Source organism: Euprymna scolopes, chromosome 3 (assembly GCF_053919585.1).
Source record: "Euprymna scolopes isolate OS-2025 chromosome 3, ASM5391958v1, whole genome shotgun sequence".
In the NCBI taxonomy this organism is placed as follows: domain Eukaryota; kingdom Metazoa; phylum Mollusca; class Cephalopoda; order Sepiida; family Sepiolidae; genus Euprymna; species Euprymna scolopes.
The window spans coordinates 20,397,527-20,425,312 of NC_136484.1; the positions used below are offsets into that span (position 1 = coordinate 20,397,527).

Consider the following 27,786-nt stretch of genomic DNA (forward strand, 5'->3'; position numbering starts at 1 on the left):
GTAGCATCCCTCTGCCTGTTCTACAAGTACTTTAACAGTGAATGCTCCGACGAACTACAAGCACTTGTACCCCCTCGATGTAAATACCCCTGACAAGCAGCTAAATCCCACCCCTTCACAGTAGAGATCCCTAGATGTAAGAGAACCTTCTACTCCAGTAGTTTCTTCCCCAGAACCGCTAGACTTTGGAATTCCCTTCCAGGTTCCTGCTTCCCCAACTGTACTGACATGCAGAAGTTCAAGTGTAACGTGAACAGACATCTTGCTGCCCAACTCCCCACATAGTACCCCTGTAGCTTATGTCCCTGATAGTAGTCCCTTACATCAAAGTGGCAATGTGCCTTGTTTGTGGTGAAAATGTAATTAAAAAAAAAAAAGACCAAGTCCATGTATTGTTGCTTGACTAGAAGACCCACCCTCATGGGTGAAACAAAGGCTCTCATTGATAGACCAATAATAGAATAATAGAATTGACTAATCGATCATGAAACTTACCTCAAGTCCAAGTTCTGAATAAAAGAACTAATTCTGTCAATCTGGGAGACAGACTCAAGGAGAAACTGAAATTGATGACTGATTAAAAGCAAGAATAAAATCAGACTAAAAAGAATTCTTTCCAATTCGACCTCTGCTAGCATCAATATTAAGTAAATCTTAAAGTTCCCCAACCAATACTTATCATCAAATGCATCAAATTATCTTCTCTCTTCAACAAGTGCAACATAATTTCCATTTTTATTATCCTCTTCCAATGAATATTTATTTTTTTATTCGCAGCAAATTTTTCTTGTTTTTTTTTTTTTTTACAAGGTGGTTACCACTTATCAAGGCCCGGAAATCACTCGGGGATAAGGGTTATTGCGTGTACAGTACGTTACACAGTTACCAAGAGAACTGATCACTTACCCGAGTCACCAATGAAGTTGCATCGATACCAAAGTTAAATGCAGCATAAGCGTTGAATGATCGGACAGTGCAACAAGTTGTCCATGTAAAATGTGGTTCATGTAACATTAGACAACATTTTAATTACGTCTTGGGAATAAATTGATAATGAATACAAATGATAACTTTTCTTTAAGGGACAACATAAGTATCATAGTAACCAAGGTTGGGATGCAGGGAGACAAAGTGATAAATAGAATGATAAACAATGTAAAGTAACCACGTGACACGCAATGAAAATGGATAGAATAACAAACATTCTAAACAGACAGGATGACGGGCTATAAAAATGGACAGAATTACAGATAACAACAATGGGTTAGGCAATGAGTGATGACAATTGACTTAGGACAAGCAATGCAAACAGGTGGACAGACCACCTGACAGACAGCGCCTACAGACAGACTACCTGACAGACAGCGCCTACAGACAGACTACCTGACAGACAGCGCCTACAGACAGACTACCTGACAGACAGCGCCTCCAGACAGACTACCTGACAGACAGTGCAAACGGACAGACTACCTGACAGACAGCGCAAACGGACAGACAACTTAACAGACAGCACAAACAGACATACAGCCTGACAGACAGTGCAAACGGACAGACAGCCAAAATAGTCAGAATGATTGACATACAACGCAAATAATGGACAGACTACCTGACAGACAGCGCAAAGGAACACATAGTCTGACAGGCAGCCTAACAGACAGTGCAAATGAGCAGACAGGCTAACAGACAGCGCAAACGGACAGACAGGCTAACAGACAGCATAAAGAGACAGACAGTGCAAACGGACAGATAGGCTAACAGAGTGAGAAATAGTGCAAATAGGTCACAGGCACACAAACATTCAAAGTGATTTGTGGAATTTTTCTATCTTTTCATCATGACAAAAAATTTCTATCTTTTCATCATGACAAAAATTTTTCTATCTTTTCATCATGACAAAATTTTTCTATCTTTTCATCATGACAAAAATTTTCTATCTTTTCATCATGACAAAAATTTTTCTATCTTTTCATCATGACAAAAATTTTTCTATCTTTTCATCATGACAAAAATTTTTCTATCTTTTCATCATGACAAAAATTTTTCTATCTTTTCATCATGACAAAAATTTTTCTATCTTTTCATCATGACAAAAATTTTTCTATCTTTTCATCATGACAAAAATTTTTCTATCTTTTCATCATGACAAAAAATTTTCTATCTTTTCATCATGACAAAAAATTTCTATCTTTTCATCATGACAAAAATTTTTCTATCTTTTCATCATGACAAAAATTTTCTATCTTTTCATCATGACAAAAAATTTTCTATCTTTTCATCATGACAAAAAATTTTCTATCTTTTCATCATGACAAAAATTTTTCTATCTTTTCATCATGACAAAAAATTTTCTATCTTTTCATCATGACAAAAAATTTTCTATCTTTTCATCATGACAAAAATAAACTTGTGAAAAGTTTCCATTTTTAAGAATTTGTGGATAACACCTTTTCAGTTCGTAGTATGTTAATCTCTATCTCTGTCAGAAAGACAAGATGTGAGACATGTTCATTTGTATTTAATTGGATGAGAATTGGTGATTCAGAACATCTTTACCCTACGTCAAGACCAGTGTCAAAATTAGTTCAAGATTTTCCTAGATATGCTTTCATAAGAGCACCACCTAAGGAGCCAAGTAATAATCTTCAATCCCTCCTTTTTTACTGCCTGAAAGGAAGGCATCCTGGAACTATGCCAACTAAGTATTATTATTATTATTGTTGTAGTAGTAGTATTAGTAGTAGTAGTAGTAGTAGTAGTAGTAGTAGTAGTAGTAGTAAAAGAATTACCCACAATTGCAGTAAGAGTTAATAGCATTAGAGGATTTCATGTGTGTTGATATTTGCACCTGTGACCTGGTTCCCTTGACAACCAATACGCACCCCTCATATTACAGAGTATCAATTCCTTTTGAATTGTATGAGAACATCCAGATGTAAAAACGGTTCTTACCGCCGAGTGAGCTTTGTCAGACAGGTAACCAGCAGCTAACGAGCCAGCGATGCCGCCAACCTCCATGCTACTTGTCAGCATGCTACCTGTGCAATGAGAAGAAAAATAAGATCAACAGGTACAAGAATATTTCAAATTCCTTCGACAATACTTTTCTTTTTATGAGTAGACGTGTACGTAGATTTGATTACAGCAATTAACTGGAGTATCTTTTCTGCATAAGAACTGCAAAATAAAGAAATAGTTCATTAATGTATTCAGAAAGAACTCAACTGTTCATATTAAAGTTGGCCAGCAGTTTTCAAGGCCAGCAGAAAAGCCACTCATTTGGTGGCCATGTTAGTTAGTTATTATTAATTGAGACTGTTTTTGTTGTTTAATAGTAGTAGTAGTGATAATAATTTAAGTACTTGGAGTAGTAGTAATAATAGTATTTGCATTCAAAATAATATTATTAGTGGTCGTATTTGTTTTCGGAGTCAGTGTATTATGAGGAATATTCCAAAAGAAATGCCTCCTATTTTTTATTCACCCTGAATGAATCAGAGGTGATTGCAAATTGCATTGTTATGATGACTGAACTTATGCATTCATGACCTAAAAGTTTCATCTTTCTATTGCAGATATTGACGAAGGTGAGACTCTAAGAAAGCAACTCCTGTCAGGGACGTGCATCAGAAGCAGAAATGCGTCACAAATTTCCTCCATGCAGATAAAAATTGGGCCGATCAACATTCACCGGCACCTGTTGAACGTTTATGCAGTTGATGCAGCACACTTAGGAGATGGGTTTGTTGATTTCAGAGTGGCGACAGAAATGCGAGTGACAAAGAGTGTTCCGGATTTTTACAACCGAGGCATTAAAAAAGGCTAGTGAAGGTGCATTGAGAATAATGGTGACTATATAGAAAAATAAATTCACTCGTTTTAATGGTACTGCTCTCATTGTCTTAACTCTTCAGCGTTTTAGTTTTTGAGTTAAAAAATAGGAGGCCTTACTTTTGGAATGACTATCGTGATATTAATAGTATTGTTTACTCACTCCCTCTCCCTTTATCAACTGTAGTCTAGGGCAATCCAAAGCCTCTCTTTTCATTGCACAGAAATGTACCAGAGTGTATCACATCATTCCCATGAACACTCCACTTACCCTTGATCCCCACCTCATAATGCTGAGTGTTTAGTAAGGAGTCATCAAGTGTTACTTTTTTTTAGTCTAAGTCTTCAACCAAGGATTGAACTCCAGTCTTCTATCTCATTTGCGAATACACTAACCATTATGCCAAATTAATCTCATACACACACACACACACACACACTAAAAGGTCACAGCATTCTCTGACAAAGACATACAGGCGGGCAAATACATAAAAGACAAAGCCATTAAACCGGACAATATAATACGGAACAAGCTGTGCTCATTATTGATATCACAGTCCCAAATGACTTTGGCCTTAATAGAGCTGACCGGGAAAAGATAACAAAATATTAGGATCTAAAAAATAATTAAAAAATTATCAATTCTGATTTTTTTTTTTTACTGGTTTTTATCATTCCGCTTATTTATGAATAAAAAAATAAAGAATAAAATTGTAACCAATTAACGATGGAGACAGTGATGAGCAACTAACAAAGAAAGAGGAGGAATGGAGACACAGCATAGTCTGGCCTATAATACATATACCTCCATACACACAAACGTTTTTTTTTTTTGCTTTGCATTTTATATATATTTTTAGTGGGCTCTCGTTTTTTTTTTAATTTTTTGGCATCACACGATTTTTGAAATCATATCAAAAGAAATCATTGTACCTTAGGGTGTAGATATAGATATAATGTATCATCATATTTAAAAAAATCGTATCTTAGTGCAGTCTTATCTCAAGGTATTACTGTGATAGTAATTTTAATTACATGTGTAGCAATCTTTTTATTTGAACAGACAATCATAGCAATATTATTTTATCCTTTCATTATAATTAGTAGTAATAATTATAGATATTGTATAATCATTATCTAAACAGTTTTTTTAAAAATTCTTATTCACCCGAAACAAAGCGTATTACCATTGGTCATAAATAGGGCTATGATAACAGAATATTCTTATCATTGTTTTGATTCTCGAGTATATATCCGACACAGACCACAGTTAATCAACTGGGAACCACATCACTCTATATAAAAGCATATAAGATATCAATGGATACAAACTCAGAGACAAAACAATAAAAAGAATATGCTGTTGTCATAGCCCTAGTCATAAGGGTTACTATTTGGGATCATGTCTAACAGGGGATTGTAGGAAGTTGAGTAGCAAGATGTCTATTTACATTACATTTAAATGCATGTCAGTACAGTTAGGAGTTCATCAGTTCGAGGGAAGATAGGCCTCTCTTAAGCCATTGGTAGGCAACCCATCTAGTGATGGCGTCATGATAAAAAAAAAAAACCTTTGATAGGCCTGGTGAAGCATCAAGTGTTTAGCTACCGACAAGATTTGAATTACAATACAAACTCGTGTCGTGAGTTCAATCTTGGTTGGGGCCGCATGTTACATTACATTCATCAGAACACATGTAGAAGAAACATTATTACTTTCTTCAGATTTTTTTTACTGGTTTTAATCATTCCACTTCCTTAGTATTAGTAGTATTAGTAGTAGTAGTAATGTGGGAGACGGTCCTCTGTTGGCCTCACCTGTAGTCAAGCATGACTATATAATTGAGTTCTTTCTGAATACATTAATGTTGCAATATTTTGGACATGTAACGGGGTATGATCCCACACAGTCGGACGATTCTATTTATAAACGATGCTGCTAGGAACTGACGAATCGAATTAATTCACGTTCTGCTACCAATCAATCAGAAAACAGATTTGCTCCATAAATATAAAACCTTTCTGTAGCAATTTCACATTTTTTTTTCGTCTCGACACGGTAAGAATATTTTTCTCTGTGGAACTGTCTACTGCAAACAAGTCACCTCTCAAAACTTGTTTAGAACAACGAACCATCGGAAACTGTTCTGTCTACTCCAAACCAGTCACCTCTCAAGACTTGTTTAAAACAACGAACCATCTGAAACTTTTATGAAACTAAACATGGCTTACACTTCTAGAAAGATATAGCAAAATTTGTCTAAATATGAAATATTGCAGAAATATTGTCTCCAAACAAATTACAAAATCTGGCAGTCAGAGGCAAGAAGCCATTAAAAATAGGAAGTTTTCTAGGAATCTTGACAGTGAAGATGTGGGATTTTGCTGCTTGTCTGGTTGGTCGAATGTATGTAGATCGAGGAGTTCATCATCCATTAAAGGGATATGTTACTGTCAGTCGATTAAAAACTGTTATATCTGTTTCAACGTTATATAATAATATGACAAAATATTCCGAGTGGGATGCGTAACAAAAAAAAGGTTTATTAGTATTTCGTAATAATACAAATACAAAATGGCTACTTGCTTTTGAAGTTAGATAAATGTAAATGAAGGTAAAGAAAAGGAACTTAGCATGTGAGAGCTAAAAGCTCGTCCCTGGGAAGCTTGGTTAGCCGGAGTACACTTGTAGAGTGTAAGACACGAGTCTGATAGGATGCAAGGCTGCAAACAAGACAAGACGCCCTACCTTAAAATGGTAGCTCTTTTACATACTGTTTCGTATCCGGTTTGATACATAGTTATCTCCCTTATAACAAAAACATTAGTCTCCATTACACATCATAGGAAGTAGACGATGTTAGGCGATTTGAGACTTTTCTTAATTATATTTCATGCTTCTTTGCTTGCTTTATTTCATTTTTGCACAATCTTCTGATGAAATATATTGTTTTTAAATATAATAAATAATACAAATATAAACTGATTTTTTTAATATTCATTATTTCTGTGAAATTGTGTCTGTGTATAAGCATTTTAAAAAATATATGTAAATAAATATTTATTTGGGAAAGAAATTATATATATAGATAATTCATATTTTTGGTACTATGTTACATTAATATCCATTCATTTTCTTTGTTACATGTGAAAAACATCCATAATATGCTATATTATTATTATTATTATTATTATATATATTCATTATTTCAGTGAAAATGTGTCAATAAACTTAAAGTTTTTTATTCAAAGAAACACAAAAAGAAAAGATGAAACCTGTACTCACTTGTCATTCTACTTAAGTTCTTTTCATGAATCAAGTACAACTGACCCCAATCCATGACACACGTCCGAATCACAAAAAGGATCATGTAATTGATTCCAAGCAGAAGTAGAAATGGATCCAACAATATAGAATGAACTTTGGAAAAGTCTGTCACAGCTTTGCCTAAAAGATAAAAAAGGAATTACAAGATATCAAATCAAAACAATCACAGATTCCTGTAAATATAATTATTTGGATTATATGGACTACTATTCTTATCTTGGTTGTATTTTTTGTATTTCAGATGATGTAACTGCAGATTTTCTTCAGGTGCATTTTTTTTCGAATTTGGGAATTTTATAAAAATTTCCAAGTTTGAAAAGTTGCATCTGAAGAAAGTTGAAGGTTATATTGACATTGTGAAAATAATGATCAAGACAAGATTACTAGTTCAAATAAATACAAATCCCAACAGTAATGGCTATTTTTCATGCCATCTAATTTCAAGTGAGGATGTTTTTATTTCTTATTTTTATTTTTTTTTTAAACAAGATGAGACAACTTTAAATAATTCGTTGGAACGAATGATTTGTTGGCTACAGAGATTTTTATCTGTGAAGATTATCTCAAAATTAATGCCAAGGAGAAAATGAACTTTAAGTTTACTTTCAGCAATTTCATCACTCTCGCTTCCCTTATTCTTTCCTTTAGTTCTCATATTCCATGAATGACTTTCTAACAAAGTGGGAAGAATTGATGTTTTCTAAGTTGGGATCTACCCATCTAACAACAAGTGGCTTTATATCTTGTCTGAGGCGATTGCCCCCCCCCTCACCCAAAAAAGAAAGATTCCCAGACTATTCTTTATTGAACTGAAGAAGGCCATCACAGTAAAAATCAGAACAGTATCAAGAGAGGAATATGTCATAGCTATAAACAATTTAGCACATTGTATCCAAGTATGCTTATCATTGAATGAGGATAAATCAAAGACTCTTGTACATTTATGACTGAAAATTGGTGGAAAGTCAGATATAGACTGAAATTTATTTGTACCAAATATATGTTGGATTTACAAAAAAGATTTGTGAATTTTGTTAATGACATGGTGAGTAGCATTTGGGGGAGGATAATCACCCTGTGATCAAAAGCTTTTCAATTTGGATATCAAGAAAAGACTTCTCATGTAAATGATGTTGATATGGAACTGACCTGAATTTTTACTCTTGCTCTCTGAATGGGCACCAAGGTAATCTGGCAGACCAAGGGAAGATGGCCTTTCATAGATTGACACACCAAACACAAGGGCTAAAACAATGCAACTGAAACCTGGAAACAGAAAGTAAATAAAAAAAATCATTGTTGCATTTGCCCAAAGAATACATAATGCAATTTGTTTGATTAATCTCTTGTCAGTCAAAATGCAAGATCAAAAATAAATCTAAAATTTTACAAAAGGTTTTTAAGAGTCACTGATTGTGAAGAAACTTATTAAAGATTCATAGAACATTTAATAAAAGTACAGCACAATCATGTTGACACGCGGTTTTCGCCAGATCACAAAAGTTAAGCAACGTTGAGCCTGGCCAGTACCAGATGGGTGACCATTTGAGAAGGCTAGGCGCTGTATGTACATTCTTGGAAAGTTGGGCGTGGGGCCAGCACCCTCACCCTGTAAAAAAAAACTACTTGCTACAAAAGTATCTACAAAAGTTGTAGATGGCCTATGCCCCGCCCTAGGGGCTCAAGGGCTATGGATGAACATTTAATAAAAATTGAAAAAAAAAAAAACAGATACAGTACATCATTATAAAACTATCATGGGAGTAGGTAGTGACTAAATAGTCTAACAAGAGAGATATCAGGGAAACCAATGCCAACAATAGTCATCTGATTCACACAAAATGAATGAATGATCACACTATCATTGAAAACTTACAAATAGCAGACAGTCACCAATAGTTGAATGAAAAATCTTCAGATAGTCTAGGACACACAGATATTTAGATTGGCTGCATAATTTATGCTCGAGTAAGAAACGAAATATTTTGAAGTTTAAAGAAAATATAATTAATTGTAAAAAGAAAATATAATTGTAGACACAAAATAAACTTTACTTTGGAATAATTAATTAAAAAATACACTAATGCACTTAAATGTATAAAAAAAATGAATCAATAATTCTAAAGCGACTCGCACAAAAAAAAAAAAAGTGTTGATGGGCAAAAGAATGATGCAACTCAACCGCGCTTTACTATGTAAAGGACATCCTTTGTTGGACACACGTCCTAGTGAATAGTGCCAAAATCTTATTATAGGTGGAAAACTAATTGGTTGAAGCAAATGAATAGGTAATAAAATCTGTGATTAAATAATCAAGTGTTAACTATTCTACACTTTTTCTGATAGATTGTTAACTATTTGCTGCATTTCTGCTACTAATTTCCGGTGTTAAACTCAACACTCTGCTGCTGAAAACTCGCAACTCCAAAACGCAACATGCTGCTGTTGAAAACAGGCATTTTATTTAAACTGGAAGCATCTCATTTGCATATTTCATGTGATCTCTTCCATGGTGGTAAAGTATATTTTGATGCTCTATCCATCGCCATTTTCTTTTTTGCTTTCTTGTCGGTGACTTACTTTTTATATCTCTGACTTTCATTTCTTTTTCACTCTTTTACAAAATCAAGCATTGATTGGAAGTTGGGAGTTAATAAAAAAATCCTAAAATGCAAATTATGCCTGATTATTTCCCTTGAGAATGAAACAAATGTGTTTGTGAAGCTTAACTGCCATAAGTACAGGTGTCCCAAAAGAACTTGACGGATTTGAAATTTAAATTCAACTGAAAGTACCACTCTACGGTAAATATCAACTCCTTGATGGTGTAACGACTCATGATGACTTCAGTAGGGTTAATCTAGATGCTCTGTAATCTTTTTTCACTAGTTTGATGCTTCTATTGTTCTATCTTATATTTGATCAATTCAGCTTCTTTTGGGACATCCTATATATACTTATACTACTAGTACATATAAAAACACACACACAAATTCTGTCAGAGCTACTGCATCAATTTCACTACTCTTGAGAAAAACATGAATCCATATATCTATATAACACATATGTCCATACACCACATATGTCCATATATCACATACATCCATATATCACATATATCCATACACCATATATGTCCATACACCACATATGTCCATATATGTCCATACACCACATATGTCCATATATGTCCATACACCACATATGTCCATATATGTCCATATATCACATATGTCCATATATCACATATGTCCATATATCACATATGTCCATATATCACATATGTCCATATATCACATATGTCCATATATCACATATGTCCATATATCACATATGTCCATCTATCACATATGTCCATCTATCACATATGTCCATCTATCACATATGTCCATATACCACATATGTCCATCTATCACATATGTCCATCTACCACATATGTCCATCTACCACATATGTCCATCTATCACATATGTCCATATATCACATATATCCATCTATCACATATATCCATCTATCACATATATCCATCTATCACATATATCCATCTATCACATATATCCATATATCACATATATCCATCTACCACATATATCCATCTATCACATATATCCATCTATCACATATATCCATCTATCACATATATCCATCTATCACATATATCCATCTATCACATATATCCATCTATCACATATATCCATCTATCACATATATCCATCTACCACATATATCCATCTATCACATATATCCATCTACCACATATATCCATCTATCACATATATCCATCTACCACATATATCCATCTATCACATATATCCATCTACCACATATATCCATCTATCACATATATCCATCTACCACATATATCCCTTCTAAAGTTATGAAATAAGTAGTAGTGTAGACTAACCCCTGAAGCCTTAGTAGTGCAACTAGTTTCCTATAAAGAGAATTTATAAATAGCACCAGTCTTTCTCTGCTCATCCGAGCATTATTTCTAGTTGTCTTGAACATCTGACCACTGGACTCAAGCAATGCTGGTGCAGGAAATATTGCACAACCCGTGAAAAACACAGGCACTTTGTTTCTTATCCATTTTCTCTCAACACTGAACAGTAAAGTCTTTTTATCATTTTCTTTTATTAATAGCTTTCTTTCTATGAAATCAATATTTGATTTCAATACATCAGTTTTCCTTGTGGATTATTGTAACATGTTGTTAAGAAGAATAAAATGTAATTTGATTTAGTTCCTTCCAAAAATTACTTTGTATAACTCAGAATTATTATTAAATCACCACACTCTTGAAAAAGGAAAGAGATATAACTCTGTATTTCTTCATACTGAGTTAATTATCTTTGATTAGAACAAAAAATATAAAAAACGAATAGTTTTAAAATAGAAAAGTAGAACAAATTGCAAATAAATGCACTACAGGTTAACATGGGGTAAGCATAGTATATATATATATATATATATATATATAAAACTGAAAGTGTGTGTCTGTGTGTGTACATTTTCATATGCAATAACTCTGTCAATTTTCAGTCTACAGACTCGAAATTTGATGTACAGGGTACCGAGATTTGGGAAAATCGATGTGATCGGTTTTCGGCCAGAAATTTATCGATTAAAGGGGGTCAAACTTCAACAATTTGACCTTTGAGAACTCTACCAAACTCCTGACAATTTTGAGTCTAATCACTTGAAATTTTAGATATAGGTTCTTTGGACATGGATCTAACTTAATAACTTGATTTGAGCCCAAAACAATAAATTTTAAGGGGTCATAATAGTGATCAAAGTTAAAAAAAATTGACCGCTTTTTTTTTTCTTTTTTTTTGCTCAGCATACACCTCCAAATACCCGGGCAACGCCGGGCTGAAATGCTAGTATATATATATATATTCCTCTATTCCTTCTTCCATGTTTCAACTGGGTTGAAATTTATGTTTGCAACTTTAATATAAGACTGGCATTCTACATCTAGTCTGGTGCACTGCAGCATCTATATAGTTCAGTTTGAATTGACTCTTCAAATGCAGGCCTCTGCGGGTGATAAGGAAACCTAGGTTTGCCTAGTTACCAGGATTCTCCTCTCAGCATTGCAGGCAAAATCCAATGGAAAGGAAAGCAAATATGGTCAGAGCCGGCGCAGCTGCAGGGGTTAGGGTTAGGTCAGCCTTTCCCAAGGCATCCACAAGGCAATGGAGCCATTTACCCATAGTTGGTGAAAATTTGAAAATATTTCCAGTTTTAACAAAAAAAAAAAAAATAGAGATCCTCATCGTAGTTATGTTTGTATCACATTAAAAGCAAAATCCCTAAATGATTCTTTTTAAAAAGAGTTGGGTGAAAGAAATGCAAATTTCGTAACTGATAATTTGAAAATATTTCCAATTTTGACAAAAATAACGGAGATTCCATATAAAAGTGATTATTTACCTGGAAGGAGCATGCCGATTCTCCATCCATAGTGAATTGTCAAGAATGTTGTGATGAGGGGTCCAACACTGCCAGCCACATTCATTGAGGTTGAGAGGATACTCCACCAAGTACCAAAATGTTCAGGAGGAAACCACTATAAAACATAACACAAAAACGAGTAAAAAATACTGAAAGATTTGGGAATAAAGGGAGATAATTAGGACTATACATATAAATACAGAAATAGCATTTATTTATTCTTTATTCTAAAATGCAAAAAAAAACATATAGATAGAATAACCTCCCGGTGTCACCCATGGAATTATTAATAAAATTCATCTTTTCTGTACTCACACAAGATTTGGTACAAATAGAGTTCATTCTATACTTGACTTGTCCATCAAGTTTCTGTTAAAAATGTTCAACACTCTTTTTTTATTTGTATTTCTAAATAATGTTTTTTAGGATGGTCATTGCAGGAATTTTTTTTTTTTCAAGGGATCACTTATGAATGCCCAGGGGTCACTCAAAGATAAGGGTTAAGAAGTGTCGGATAGACGGTGAGACAATACGGTTATGATCAGTAATGGTGAAACTTAGGTAGGTTTGGTTATTTAAGAGTACGACTCAACAAGAACTTATTTACATTAGATTTGTGGATTGCTCCTGTTTATTTCAGGAGTTATTTATTCGGAATCAGATTCAATTTATCTCTTGAGGTAAAACATTTAGAATTTAAAAAAAAAAAAATTAAAAAAAAAAAAATATTTACTCCATGTATGCACAAGATTAAAAAGGAGCTACATTTACAAATTAGATAGATCTATTCTGCCTAGCTCTAGATTTGCATATGGTTTCGAACCAGATGCCATTTTATCAGATTATGCTTCTGGTGATAGTAGTAGTAGTAGTAGTAGTAGTAGTAGTAGTAGTAGTATCGTATGGTTTGACCTCTATATCGCTATCTTTTAGCCAGTCTGAGAAATTGTCTTGAGATAGATGGGCTGTTGCATAGTCGCCTTCCAGTCGAATGATGACTGGACAGTGTAGGATCAGATGGTCTGTGTCCTGGGGGGACGAGGGCTTCCTTGCACTTTGGGCAGATTAGAGAGTCTATTTGTCTCCACCTGTGTTTGTTTACTGCAGTGTCTTGTTCTAATCCGCTTTGCAGCTACCCACTGCTTCCTACTATTTGTAGCAAAACCTGGGAAGCAAAAAATTAAGTCTTCAATGATGTCTCTTCTCTTGGGAGTATTGTTGCTCCATTCCTCCCATGTTTCAACTGGGTCAAAATTTTTGCTTTTTGAATTGTAAAAGCGTTTTCTGGACTTGAGTCTGGAGGTATCTTTCAAAATTTGTTGGATTGGTAAGTTCTTATTTCCTCCTCGATGTTTTGAATCTATTTTTGAGTTGCCTCTTTCCTCCTTATGTGGAGTGGTGCGATTGAGCTTGCTATTGGTAGCCATTGTGTTGGGGTTGACTTCAGACATACTGAGGTAATATGCATGGTTTTTCGGAAGTTTTTGTCAATTGATTTTATGTGTTGGCTCCAAGATCGTGCTGGGGTGCAGTATTCTGCAGCACTATAGCAAAGTGCAACTGCTGTTGTTTCAAGGACTCTTTGGAAAGGTCCTTATCACATTCCAGCTATTATTGTTTCTTATTCTGCAATCTTATTTGCACATCCTCTAAGATGTGCTTCTGAGGATCAGCCACCTTAACATGGCCCTTTTCTACTGATCACAGATTTTGTTCTCAGAATAATTCCCACATTTAAAGAAAGCCGTATCTATTTATATGATGCCCAGGTGTATAAAAATTTGTTAGCATGTTTATTTTCATTGTGCTTACAGATGCTTTCATAATTTTCAACTATCGGGTCTTATATTTATCTTTTACAAAAATAAATATATTCCATCAACTATTTCTTCATCATTGTCCTTTTTCCTTTTTATTCCAACCTAGTGTTTTCTACAATGACACAACATATTCAACATGGCAACAACATGTTGGAGAAAAAACTCCAACACATTTTATTACAATAATGATAAAATACAGTTTCAAATTATTTAATTTTATATCATAAATTTTTTTACAGTTCTGAATTTTTAAAATAAGAATTGATTATTCGTATTATCTAAATTCTTTGGACTACTGTTCTCATCTTGAATGTTACACTTTTCTGGAGGTTGAAGGTTTAATCCTCATTGTACATGACCCACAATACAATTGTGAATTACTTAGAAGTTCTATCCAGTCATGGCTGATAGAACGAGAATGTGCTACTCCTATGGGTTAAATAAAAGATTACATTCAAAATTCTGTGCAGATTCTCTAAGTTCAACAAGATAAACCTGAAGATGATCAGAGATTACATTAACTAAAACGTTGTGCAAATAACACTCGAAATGAGAACAATAGTCTGAAAATTTAGTTAATATTTTTTTTATTGTTTCATTTATAGAGTTATGGTGACTTGAAAATATGGTGCAGTTTGTTTTAATATATTTTAAGGGGTTCATATATACTTTAAGGATGTTTTTATATATTTTAAGGGCTATTTAATTGATATTATTTGGATTCATCGGACTCTTAACTGTTCTTTCAGTGGACGACAAATTCCCAAGTTTATCCGAGAAGATATGACCTCCAACCTTCTTCAGGTGTATCGACCAAAACGTTATGAAAATCACACTCAAAATGAGAAAAGTAGTCTGATGAATCCAAATAATACAAATAGCCAATCCTCATCTCAAAAATTCAGAAACTATTTTTAAGTTTTTCATTTCTTCTGTAAGAATTATCCTTGTTTTCAAGTGGAATATTAGGTGAGGAGCTGGTACACTTTTGAACAGATAGTAGTGTTTAATGTAGGGTTTTTTTTTTTTGCTGTTTTTTTTTACTGATGAATTACTGCTTATCAAAGCTCATGAGCCACTTGAGTATAAAGGCTAAAAACATTATCGGTTGAATAATGATTGCCATTATGAAAGGTAGAATTAGCAAAAGATTATTTAAGGGGACTAGTGTTTACTGTATGCTTTCTTATATTTTTAGGGTGTGTTTGATGTTTACATGTGGATGTCACATAGTTAGAGAAATTGCTAACAGACAAATGCCAGGAAAACATAACCTTCTTGTCAGAAGTAATTACTTACAGCCATTAGCATCTTTGCACAAGCAGGCCAAGATGGTCCTTGGCAGAGGCCATTTACAAACCACCAGAAAGCAAACATCCATATTGAACTGAAACCTGCAAAAAGAAAAAGAATAACTATGATTAATCAATGATTTTCAATATCTGAAAATTTTCTGAATTTTTTTAGATGAGGATTGGTTTTTCATATTCTTTGTATTCTTCAGGCTACTGTTTGCATCGTTTTGATCAATTTAACCTCCAACTACTGTTTTCACAATATTTTGGCCTTCTTCAGGTGTATCTGGTTGAACTCAGGGATTTTTTTCGGTGAACTCAGGAATCAGCACAGAATTTCAAACAGAACCCTTTATTTAATTTACGGGGTAGTATGCTCTTGTTCAGCCAGCCATGACTGGATAGAAGTTCTAAGTGATTTGCAATTGTATTTTTCGATTACTCACACTGAGGATTGAACCTTCAACCTCCAAAAGAAGGTCATTTTTACAACTGAACTTTCCAAGTACTCTAACCACTAAGCCAAACTCCTTGCGGACAATTCTAGTATGAATTTTTATTATTGCATTTTCACCTCAAACAAGGCACAGTGCCACTTTGATGTAGAGGGCTACTATCAGGGGAAACATCTACTGGGGTACTATGTAGGAATATGGGCAGCAAGATGTTGGTTCACGTTGCACTTGAACTTTTGCATGTCAGTACAGTTGGGGAAGCAGTGACCTGGAATGGAATTCCAGAGTCTAGCGGTTCTGGGGAAGAAACTACTGGAGTAGAAAGATCTTTTACATCTAGGGATCTCTACAGTGTGGGGGTGGGATTTTGCAGCTTGTCGGGTCTGTCGAGGGTGTTCACGTTGTGGGGGCACAAGTGCTTGCAGTTCATCAGAGCATTCACCATTAAAATACTTGTAGAACAGGCAGAGAGATGCAACGTTTCGACAATGGGACAGAGGCTGAAGCTTAGATGCCAGTTTACGGCCTATCAGATTTGCGACTCTCTTTTGAACCCTGATGAGCAAAATTACACTTGAACCTCTGCATGTCAGTACAGTCAGGGAAGCAGGAACCCGGAAGGGAATTCTAAAGACCAGCAGTCCTAGGGAAGAAACTATTAAAGTAGAAGGCTTTCTTACATCTAGGAATTTCTACTGTATAGGGGTGAGATTTTGCTGCTTGTCAGGTTTGTTGAGGGTACTTATGTCGAGGGAGTGCAAGTGCTTGTAGTTCGTCAGAGTACCTACCATCAAAATACTTGTAAAACAAGCAAAGGGATACAACATTTCGTCAATGGGATATCAGATGAAGCCTAGCTGATAGTGTGGGACCTATTAGGTCGGCAACTCTCTTTTGAAGTGAACCCTGTCTAAGAGGAAGAGACTAATAGCAGATGCACCAGCCCAAATGTGGCAACAATACTCCATACATTCGCAAATGGTGATCTTGTAAAGGTGCGACAAAGACTGTGGACCGGACAACATCGGGTTGCCTTGCTTGTTGCGACAAGAAGCTATCAGTTCTCTTGGGTGGTCCTTTTAACTCGAATTCAGATTTCACATTGTTGAATCTAACAGTGATGACGATGCTGACAAAAAGAAATTAATTTGTTTTCTTAACAGATAATCAAGATGAAGACAAAGATAAAAAATGGACGATCAAGCCACGACAAGGAGTTATGAATAAGTCTTCGCCAGTTTAAAGACTTTTAATTCACAAGGAGTTGGAGAGTTAAATGTTCTCAAAAGCCTTTGAAAAGTTTTGAAGATTAAAAGTTGTTGGAAACTTGAAGGGTCCAGACGCAAAGTTATTGAATTTTATTTGACAAGTTTATTTAATTTAATTTTATTTTATTTTCAAAAACGTAACCCCGAGCCGTCGGGAGTGGGGTTACCTTTAAGGTGCAGCCCAACTCTGCTCCCAGCAACGGGCGACACAACCCATAGAGTTATAGAGGTACAGTATACTCTTAGACGTAAGTAACTTTCTAGCATGATAGAGAGAGCCCACCTTCTTTGCAGCAGCTTTGGCAATGCCCTCAATGTATCTGTTTTAACTCATGTTTGAACAAAGTACTTTCAGGTAATGTATAATTAGCCATTACTATCAGTGGTTGAGAACGTTTCTTGTAGTCATTAAAGGAAAGAAACTTAGTCTTGCCAACATTCTTCCTGTTACATGATAAGGGCTGTCCCCTTTTCATGTAAGTATAAAAATAGAGAGATTTAGTTAAAATGAAAATGAAATAGCATAGACGAAATTCGAACCTCGTAAATTAGGTTTAGAAATAGATTACGAGAGAGAATTAGAAAATGGAATGTAAAACAAACCATTGTTTAGCTTAGAGATAAAATAGTTTCAGGATAAGAATGTGCGTTGACAAGTCTGTTATGAAAAATTCAATTGAGGAATGCAACTATACAAGATAATTTAATAAACACGTTTTTAACATATTGGAAAAATAGGTTATTGGGAATATAGGTTAAAATTCCTTTTATAAACAAAGGAAAAAGTTTTGGACACGCATGTCCAGAACACGTGAAAGAAGACACATGTTTTAACATGTGTATGACGTCATGGAAAATGGGAAGTTCTAGATATAGTTAGAAAACTTTAGAGTTAGGCAGACAGAAGCAGGGGGAGAGACGGAGAGGGAGTTTGAGAACGGCAGACGACAGTCCAGTTGGGATTCGAACGTCTAGAAGCGAGACGGTCACTTTTGAAACTTAGAATGTGAAGCTTTGAATCCTTGATGATGAAAACCACGGCCGGTTGTGAGAAGAAATAAACCCATCATGTGTTTTTATAAACGTCATCTTTGTGTTGTGATTCTACCAAAAGGTAAAGTGAAAATTGTTATTATATGTCTATATATCTGTGTTATAAAATGTCTTTACATAGACATCTCATATCGACAATGTGAACACTACATCTCATATCTACACTTCTAAGTATAAACATTTTATATATGTGAAAAACATCTCTCTCGAACATCTCTCTTACAACTACAGCATTACTCTCTCTAAGACTCTTTTAATGAACCCCCTATATAACATTCCTCAAGGATTTCCACTATTGCCTTGGATACATGTTCATTCATTTTCCGCTCATGTCTGTTAGAATGGTGTCGTCAGTAAATATACTCATTTCAGAGACAATTTTATTATGGAGATTATTTATGAATATCAGGAATAATAAAGGTCCAAAGATCGACCCCTGAGGTACACCTGCATTTATATAATACTGTTTTGACGTACAACCATTAAGGACAACCTGAATTCTTCTCATTTAAGAAGGATTTAATTATGTTAAGTATTCGTCCAGTTGAAAAAATAGATATTTTTCGGAGAGGAAGGGCTAGATAGATGAAGCTCTACCCGATTAAGAGGAGCAATTTATAAGATAGGGAGATAATAATTAAAGTTACATTAGAACTTTATTACATTATCATATTAATAAGGTTGAAGGTGATTACAATTTTTTCTCCTCTTTAGATAAGAAGCACTTAGCTTTGCAATGAAAAGTGGGTTCTTTATGACAACTGGCGACGCTCAGCTCAGTGGTTATACGCCAACAAAGCTCCACAACACTTCTCGAAACCAGAGTTGCACCAAAAGAAGGTCATGCTGACTGTTTGGTGGTCTGTGACCGGTCTCATCCATTACAGTTTTTTAATGCAGACGAATATATTACGACAGAGAAGTACTGTCAACAAATGGATGAAATGCATCAGAAACTTTGACAACAACACCCAGCATTAGTCAAGAGAAAATGCCCAATTCTCCTCCACAGCAATGCCTGACTGCATGTTACTAAACCGACCCTGCAGAAGTTGAACAAATTGGGCTAGGAAACTGCCTCATCGACAATACTCTCCAAACCTCTCACCTACGGACTACCAACTTTCTGCATGCAAAATGCTTCATAAACCTAAGTGATATCAAAAACGTCTTCCTCTTAAATGAAAACTGAAACTATCTTCCCCTCAATAGTGGAAACACTGACAAGTCCTATTTGCATCTACTGAAAACTCGCCCAAATATATATTACTTAATTATACATACGAAATACACCATAACCTAAAATGTACCCCCAGTTACACCCTGAGTATACTGCACCTACACCCTAACCTCCTTAAACCTAAATATACAGTGACTGGGCAAAATTTCTTAGCTCAATTCCTAATACCTACTCAAACTATAACGTTATCCTGAACCCAAACTAACATAAAGTTATAAAAAAAAAAAAAAAAAAAATGAAAAAAACCTAAGGTAAAAGTCCAAATCCGCACTAACGCTTTTCTAACAAGCCTCTCCACAAAACTGCTCCCACTGCATGCCCCTAAATAACTTTGAGGAGTGTAACTATTCATTAGATATATAACCTCTACAAACTAACCCTGTAACATTAACCAACAAGCCTCCCCACAAAACCGCTTCCACTGCATGCCCCTAAATCACTTTGAGGAGTGTAACTATTCATTAGATATATAACCTTTACAAGCTAACCCTGTAACATTAACTAACCACGCGGGGTCGCAGAAATACCTGGAATAGGACCCAGGCGCAGAGCAAACACTCTCAGGGCTGATGGACCCAGTAGATCTTCCCAGATCACCTGTCTAGGAGAAGGAAAACTCTGAAACTAAACCAAAGGTGAGGGAGGCCTCTCCAGTCTTGGACGACAACCTTCCTAGAGCTGGTGACTCAAACAAATTACCGGTCTTCAAACCTAAATTGCTTAAGGAGTAGATAGGCTCTGTCTATCGCCGGCTTCCATACTCCTTCTTTGCCTATTAGTCAGGCGCAGAGACACTATCACAGGTGAATCGACAAAACACTTAGTGGTAGATCTTGTTTCTTGTCTAGGGCATTGAATGCCATTCTCCCACTCCCGACACATCCCACCCCTCATAACTGGGCACTTGGGAGTGCTTGAGTAGCATGCATGCCTGTGCAATTAGATTGGGGTGATCTTCTTCTGATAGGCTGAGGGTACCAGATTGACAGTTCCTGGCTGGTGTTTCCGACTGGTAGTACAGGAACCCTAACTCTTTGGTAGCGCTTAGAGCGGCTGCTCCATCAACAGTTGTATAATATCGGGTTGTTTGTAGTGCCATGTCGCGCATGGAAAGGGACCCTGCACTCATTCCCGATGGGCTTCCCGAGGCCACAGTCCTAGTTGAAGAAAGGCCAGCCAATGGTCTGATTGTGTTGCATGTCTGATATCCTGCATAACCTCTTGTTCAGCTCTCCCTCACCTAACTGAAACTCTTTAAAAACATGATGACACTACAATCAAAAAATAAGCTCAAACCAGGCCTAGGGACAAACAAATTCAACTTGCCTCCTCCCTTGAGGCTTGCATTCACCAACATCCGTGGGCTTAGAATTAATTTAGCTGATGTTGAAGCATTTCTCCTAACAAATATCCCGGATATCTTAGCACTAAGCGAGACTAACCTACACTCCTCCATCCCCTCTAACTACTTTAACATGCCTGGCTATCTCCCACTCTGCCGTAAGGACTCTAACAGACATATGCACGGACTTGGAGTCTACATTCGTAACACCCTCCCCCTGACTAGAGAAACAAACCTAGAAACGGACGATCAAGCCTTTATGTGCTTTAGACTAAACATACAACACAACATTAGCTACTTTTATTTTCTCTACCGCTCTCCCTCGATCCAGGACTGTACCATAATAAACAAAGTCTCTGACAGTATAGACACAGCACTCTCTCTTGACACTAACGCCCAAGTCCATGTATTTGGTGACTTCAATGTTCACCACAAAAACTGGCTTGGATTCTCTACTCACACATTTGCAGCAGGCAGCACAACACATAGTTTTGCTATATCTCACTCCCTATCACAAATAGTTACGTTTCCAACCTGTTTCCCTGACCAGCAAGAACAACAAGCATCACTTCTAGATCTGTTTCTGACTACAGTTCCCGAAGATTGTACAACAAATGCTGACAGCCCACTTGGGAACGCTGACCATGCAGTGATAATGGTAGAAATCGCCCTAAATTCTAGACCCAAAACTGAAGAGCCAGTGCTCAAAACAACGATATATTATAAAAAGGCTGACTGGGAAGCCATCAGAGATCTTATCAGAGATGCCCCGTGGGGAAATATTTTTTCTCTTCCTGCTGAACAGTGCGCAAATGAGACCACTGAATGGTTCAAAACCGCAATGGAAGCACATGTTCCCATGCAGAAATTTTATAGCAAGTCCCACTCTCCCCAATGGTTTACTTCGACTTGCGCAACTGCCATTGCTCAAAGGCAGCATGCATACCGCAGATTTAACCGACATAAGTCCAGTTAAAACAAACAGAAGTACATAGAAGCTAGAAATAACGTTAAGAAAGAAATAGCGACAGCCAAGAGAGAATTTACTAAAACCACTAAAAAATGCATCGAAGCACAAAAATTGGGAAATCGTGACTTCTGGAAAATCTACAAGAGTGTAGTAAATAATGGGCAATCAACAATTCCCCCACTAACCAACAATCACAAGGTTGTTTGCTCAGCAACCGACAAAGCTAATATGCTTGCCAGCCGGTTTGCCTCGAACTCCACACTGGACCCTTCCAACCACACCCTGCCTGACTTTCCTTTGCGGACAGACGCCACGCTAGACGATCTAAAAATCACCCCTGCTCAGGTACACGCTATCATAAAAAATCTTGACACTTCAAAAGATGTGAACCTGATCTCATCCCAGCTGTGCTATTAAAAAAGTGCTCAGCCGAAGTAGCTCCAGTTCTCTCCAAACTCTACAACAAATGCCTTAATGAATCCTGCTTTCTGGGCTGTTGGAAAACCGCTTCTGTGATATCAATATTCAAGAATTCTGGCGAAAGAACTGACCCATCAAATTATCGCCCCATTAGCCTCCTCCCACTTTTCGCCAAAATATTTTGAGACCATAATTAACCATGCTCTAGTCCGGCACCTTACAGATGCTAAACTTCTGACTGACAAACAATATGGATTTAGACAAGCCCGTTCCACAGCTGACATCCTCACTGTAATCTCTGAACGTATATACCATTCACTGGACAAAGCGGGGGAGGGCAGAGCGGTAGATCTAGATATATCTAAGGCTTTTGACAGGGTATGGCACAAGGGTCTCCTCAGGAAAATTAAATCATACGGTATCACTGGTAGAATACTTAGCATAATTAAATCCTTCTTAGATAAGAGAAAAATCCAGGTTGTCCTCGATGGTCGAACATCTAAACAGTGTGATATAAATGCGGGAGTGCCTCAGGGGTCTATTCTTGGACCTCTATTGTTCCTGATATTTATTAATGACCTCCCCGATAAAATTGCCTCTGAGATGGGTATATATGCTGATGACACTACACTCTATAACAGGCATGACAGGAAAACAAATGAACACATATCTAAAGAAATGGCAAAAACACTAGAGGATGACTTCCAATCTGTAGTGGAATGGGGACATAAATGGATGGTCACATTCAATGCTGCCAAGACTAAACTGGTTTCCTTCAATAACTACAAGAAACCTTCTCTGCCACCAATAGCAATGGCCAGTGACTCCCTGTCTGAGAGTACATCTTTCAAACTGCTTGGCCTAACGTTCACAGGAAACATGAGCTGGAACAATTATATTGAAAACATTGCCAGGGCCGCTGCAAAAAAGGTAGGCTCTCTCTACCGTGCTAGAAAACTACTGACACCTGAAAGTATCCTGTATCTCTATAAGGCCACATTCGCCCATGTATGGAGTATTGTTGTCACATCTAGGCTGGTGTGTCTACTACTAGTCTCTCGCTCCTAGACAAGGTTCAAAAAAGAGTCGCCAATCTGATAGGCCCTGAACTGGCATCTAAGCTTCAGCCTCTGTCCCATCGACGAAATGTTGCATCCCTCTGCTTGTTCTACAAGTATTTTAATGGTGAATGCTCTGACAAACTGCAGACACTTGTGCCCCCACGACGCAGACACCCTCGACAAACCCGACAGCCAGCTAAATCCCACTCCCACACAGTAGAGATCCCTAGATGTAAAAGATCTTTCTACTCCAGTAGTTTCTTCCCCAGAACCGCTAGACTCTGGAATTCCATTCCAGGATCCTGCTTCCCTAACTGTACTGACATGCAGAAGTTCAAGTGCAACGTGAACCGACATCTTGCTGCCCAAATCCCTACATAGTGCCCCAGTAGTTGCTGACCCTGATAGTAGCCCCCTACACCAAAGTGGCAATGTGCCTTGTTTGGGGTGAAAATGTAATTAAAAAAAAAAAAAAAAAAAAAACTTCCTCGCCACCAGAACGCAAGATTTTTTACGTTACTGGCATAAATACACTTGTTTTGCGTTGGCAAAAGTGTGTAGATTCTGATGGTGCTTATTTCGATCAATGAGTTTTGTTTGCGCCGAGATATGTTCATCTGAATTTAAAAGTTAAAAACCGCAAGAACTTTCTTGTCAACCTTATAAATAAATAGAATGCACATGATATATCTATATATATATCTATATATATATATATATATATATATATATATATATATATATATACATACACACACACACACAAAGGAACACGTGTCCAAATTATTTTCACTAATGATAGTTTTTGATAGATGGGAGAAATGTGATAGAAGCCATTTCTTTGTGCTGGTGGAGTGGGAAATAAATTAGATTTATTACTTATGGGCTTTGTAAGATTTGCGTTTTTGAAATCAAAGTGATGGCCATACTCCATAATATGAGAGAAAATAGTTTTAAGTGTGTTATTGGTTTTTACGTCTTTTTTTTGTCCACAATATCTCCTGTCATATATATATATATATATATATATATATATATATATACACACACACGTCTATTAGAGAGGAAGAAAAACAAGTCTGAATCCGATTGCAAAATATCAACAAGTTCTGCTGTTAGTTCTGACATAGGCAAGAGTTCAGTTCACCTAGTGTGCTGGCTTTTCAAAACCTCTACCATACATTGTGTTTAACCCCCTGCAGATAAGATAAATAAATATGCTAACATATGGTATCACGTTGTACCAACGAAAAAAAAATTATGTCTCCAGTTACCATAGAAATTACATTTTTAATTATTCTGTTGCAACCAAAGGAACCATGGAAAGTTTTAGAATTTATACCAAAAGATTCATATCGATGCAACGGATATAAAAAAATCAAAGAAATATTTCAAGATTCATTCACTTTGCTGCAACAGAAACCTAAAAAAAATTACAAAATTTATTTTTTACTATTGAACATTTGTTGAAATAAAGATCATTACTACTGTTCATTTTTTTTTTTTTTTTTAAATCATAATTTATCCTTGAGTGGTTCTTGGCCTTAATAAACAGTAACTAAATAATAAAAAATAAAATGAAGATAATAATAATAAAAAAATTAAATGATGCTACTAGATCAGGCTATCTGAAGATACCGGCTTCCTAACCTAAAATGTACCAAACATTGATGTTGTTTTTATACTTTCCTTTGCAATTACAAAAACAAACGGCCCTGTCGGTGGGGCATTAGAATACACCGACTGCCTCCATGCAGAGGGTAAAAGTCCCTCAATGGGAGTCCTGGATATGACCTTAAACTATATCCAGTGGTGATGCCCCAGCTTGCGGGCTTTGGGGAGTGTGGAGCCACCCTTTAATTACCATTGCTCCCAGGTCCACTCTGACCCGGAGTGGTAGTACCTGTTAGGGTTCCAACTATGGGTTAAATAGAAACCGACTTGAAAACAACAAATATATTCTATTAAAAATTTTTTCTTCAAAATCTTTGGATTCGGCATTAAATAACCCGAAAAGGGTTGATATGCCGTAAAACAAAAACAACCAACCAACAAAAACAAAAATTGGTGCAATTACACTATAATAGCAAAATTCTAAAATCTAGATCAGGCTATCTGAAGGTACCGGCTTCCTAACCTAAAATGTACCAAATATTGATGTTTTTATACTTTCCTTTGCAATTACAAAAACAAAAATTGGCGCAATTACACTATAATAGCAAAATTCTAAAATTTTAATGTTAAATTTCAAGACAAACCAATGATCTCTACTTGTCATGTCACAATAATGAACATATCCAAAAGTTATGAAAATCGATAAGGTAGAAAACATTAGTAACAAAAACATTTTTTGATGTAAATTAGCGAAAATGAAAATAAAGAATACCGGAAAGTTCCAAAGAGAGGTAAATAGTGTGTAACCATTGCCAATTTTTTTTTTTGCTAGAATTGGTGTTGATAGGAGGGGGGGGGGTCAGGACTTTTTTTTATCAAGGCCTGACGGCTGACCCTAATTGGTCTCTGCCATGACTATCATGTCACTTCCAGATAAAAGAAGGTTTACACCATTACTTACCTCTCCTCGCCTGGTTGTATAAATGTGTTGTAAGTATTAAGTTCTTATTGTTAATTGAATTAACCTGCAGTAGAAAATACTTAACAAGTATAAATAACATACAATGACTGACTAGACTAAGTCCAAGTACATAAATACATGTAAGAAGTCTGGCGTAGTTTGCTTGAAGCATTGTTAGAGAATAAAAGGTATTTTTAGAAGCCTAGAACAATGCAGGAATGTACAGTCGTTATGAGAAGATAAATAAATATACGAATAATAAATAATTCAATATTTTTTAATATATATTTATTCATTTATCTACCTGAATTTTAACTGTGGGTGGTATTTAATTCCAAAGGTCCTTTTGGGTAATAACCCATCGTCAGTGGAGAAATGAATCCTCTCTCTAGGATGTAAATTGCAAAATGGCTGTTTTATTTAGATTTAAATCCAAACACTCAAAGATTAATTAATGTCGTTAAATGACCATGGGAAATAATTTTCTTGTGTATTTTAAAAGTATTTTATAAATACATGTTTAGTACAATATCGATAAACGTAAATGAAAACAGCAACACTACAATACAGAACAATGCAATAAAGCAGTACTCACTTTCATGGTGGCTCTATCATGAGTGGTAGGTAATATTGTTCATTCTAGAGTCTTACTTTGATTCAAGTGGGCATTGTTCCCAACAGGGATAAAAACATCCATTCTCTTCTGGTGCTAGGACTCTCTCTCTCTCTCTCTCTCTCTCTCTCTCTCTCTCTCTCTCTCTCTCTCTCTCTCTCTCTCTCTCTGTTCCTCAAGGAAAGTAACCCTCCAGTCTACTCCGTAACCGGTGTTGTTTGCCCTTATTCCCCTAGAAATAGGTTGAGGGACCCTTTTTATCCTGGGTGCCAGCCTGCCAGTATATAGATTTATTTTTACCCATCTTATTTTATTAGTTCTTCATTGTCCACAGATTCTTATTTAGTACTAGAAGGGTGTCCCCGTTTGCAACCTGAGGGACATGCTGGGTGACTTGAGGAGACAACACACCATGTTTTTTTAATATTTGGGTCAGGATTTACTTTCGATGAGAAGTATTTTCATGTCAGAACCTCTGAAAAACACCTGTACAGAGAGACCTTAGACATTCGAGAATAGTATCTATTTGACATTACAGTATAGAACGTTGTGTGCAGTATAAGAGACTTTGCTGGTTTGGTGGCATATGAATTCTTGGGATAGCACATTTAGAACAGAGTTAGTTGGTAGTAGAAGGGTAAGAAAAACCTGGTAGCAAATGATAAAGGAATATCTATATATTTATAATTATATAGATATACCTTTATCATTTACTCAGATCAGCTTGCTTGGGCGTTTAAACCCTTCACCTGGTTTTTGGCTTCCAGTTTCAAAAAATTTGTCTGCTTTTTTTTTGCTTTTTTTACATAGGCGTCACCATTTATCAAGGCCGAGAGGCCACTCAAGGATAAGGGTTAAAGAGTAAACAGTAGTCAAAAGGGCAATATAGTAATCGATAGTAATGGAAGTTCGGTAAATTTGTTAACTTAAGTGGAATGGCTCATCAGAAACTTGTTTACGTTGGACTTGAAGACAACCATATTATAGACAGCTGGAAAGCAGGAAAATGGAAGACAATTCCACAGATGTGCAGTTCTAAGAATGAAGCTTTGTTCATG

General features: G+C 36.0%; 1 protein-coding gene across 1 annotated transcript in view; it reads right to left on the bottom strand.

The window, feature by feature from the left end:
• Positions 1–27,786, bottom strand: part of LOC145253559 (glucose-6-phosphate exchanger SLC37A4-like) — a 53,501-nt gene that overhangs the window by 13,275 nt on the left and 12,440 nt on the right. The window contains exons 3-7 of the mRNA XM_080112946.1: positions 15,736–15,830; positions 12,596–12,731; positions 8,306–8,422; positions 7,115–7,276; positions 2,950–3,035 (exon numbers count right to left, since the gene is read on the bottom strand). Of these exons, the coding sequence (XP_079969072.1) occupies positions 2,950–3,035; positions 7,115–7,276; positions 8,306–8,422; positions 12,596–12,731; positions 15,736–15,830 (596 nt within the window). The remainder of the gene's footprint in view (positions 1–2,949; positions 3,036–7,114; positions 7,277–8,305; positions 8,423–12,595; positions 12,732–15,735; positions 15,831–27,786) is intronic.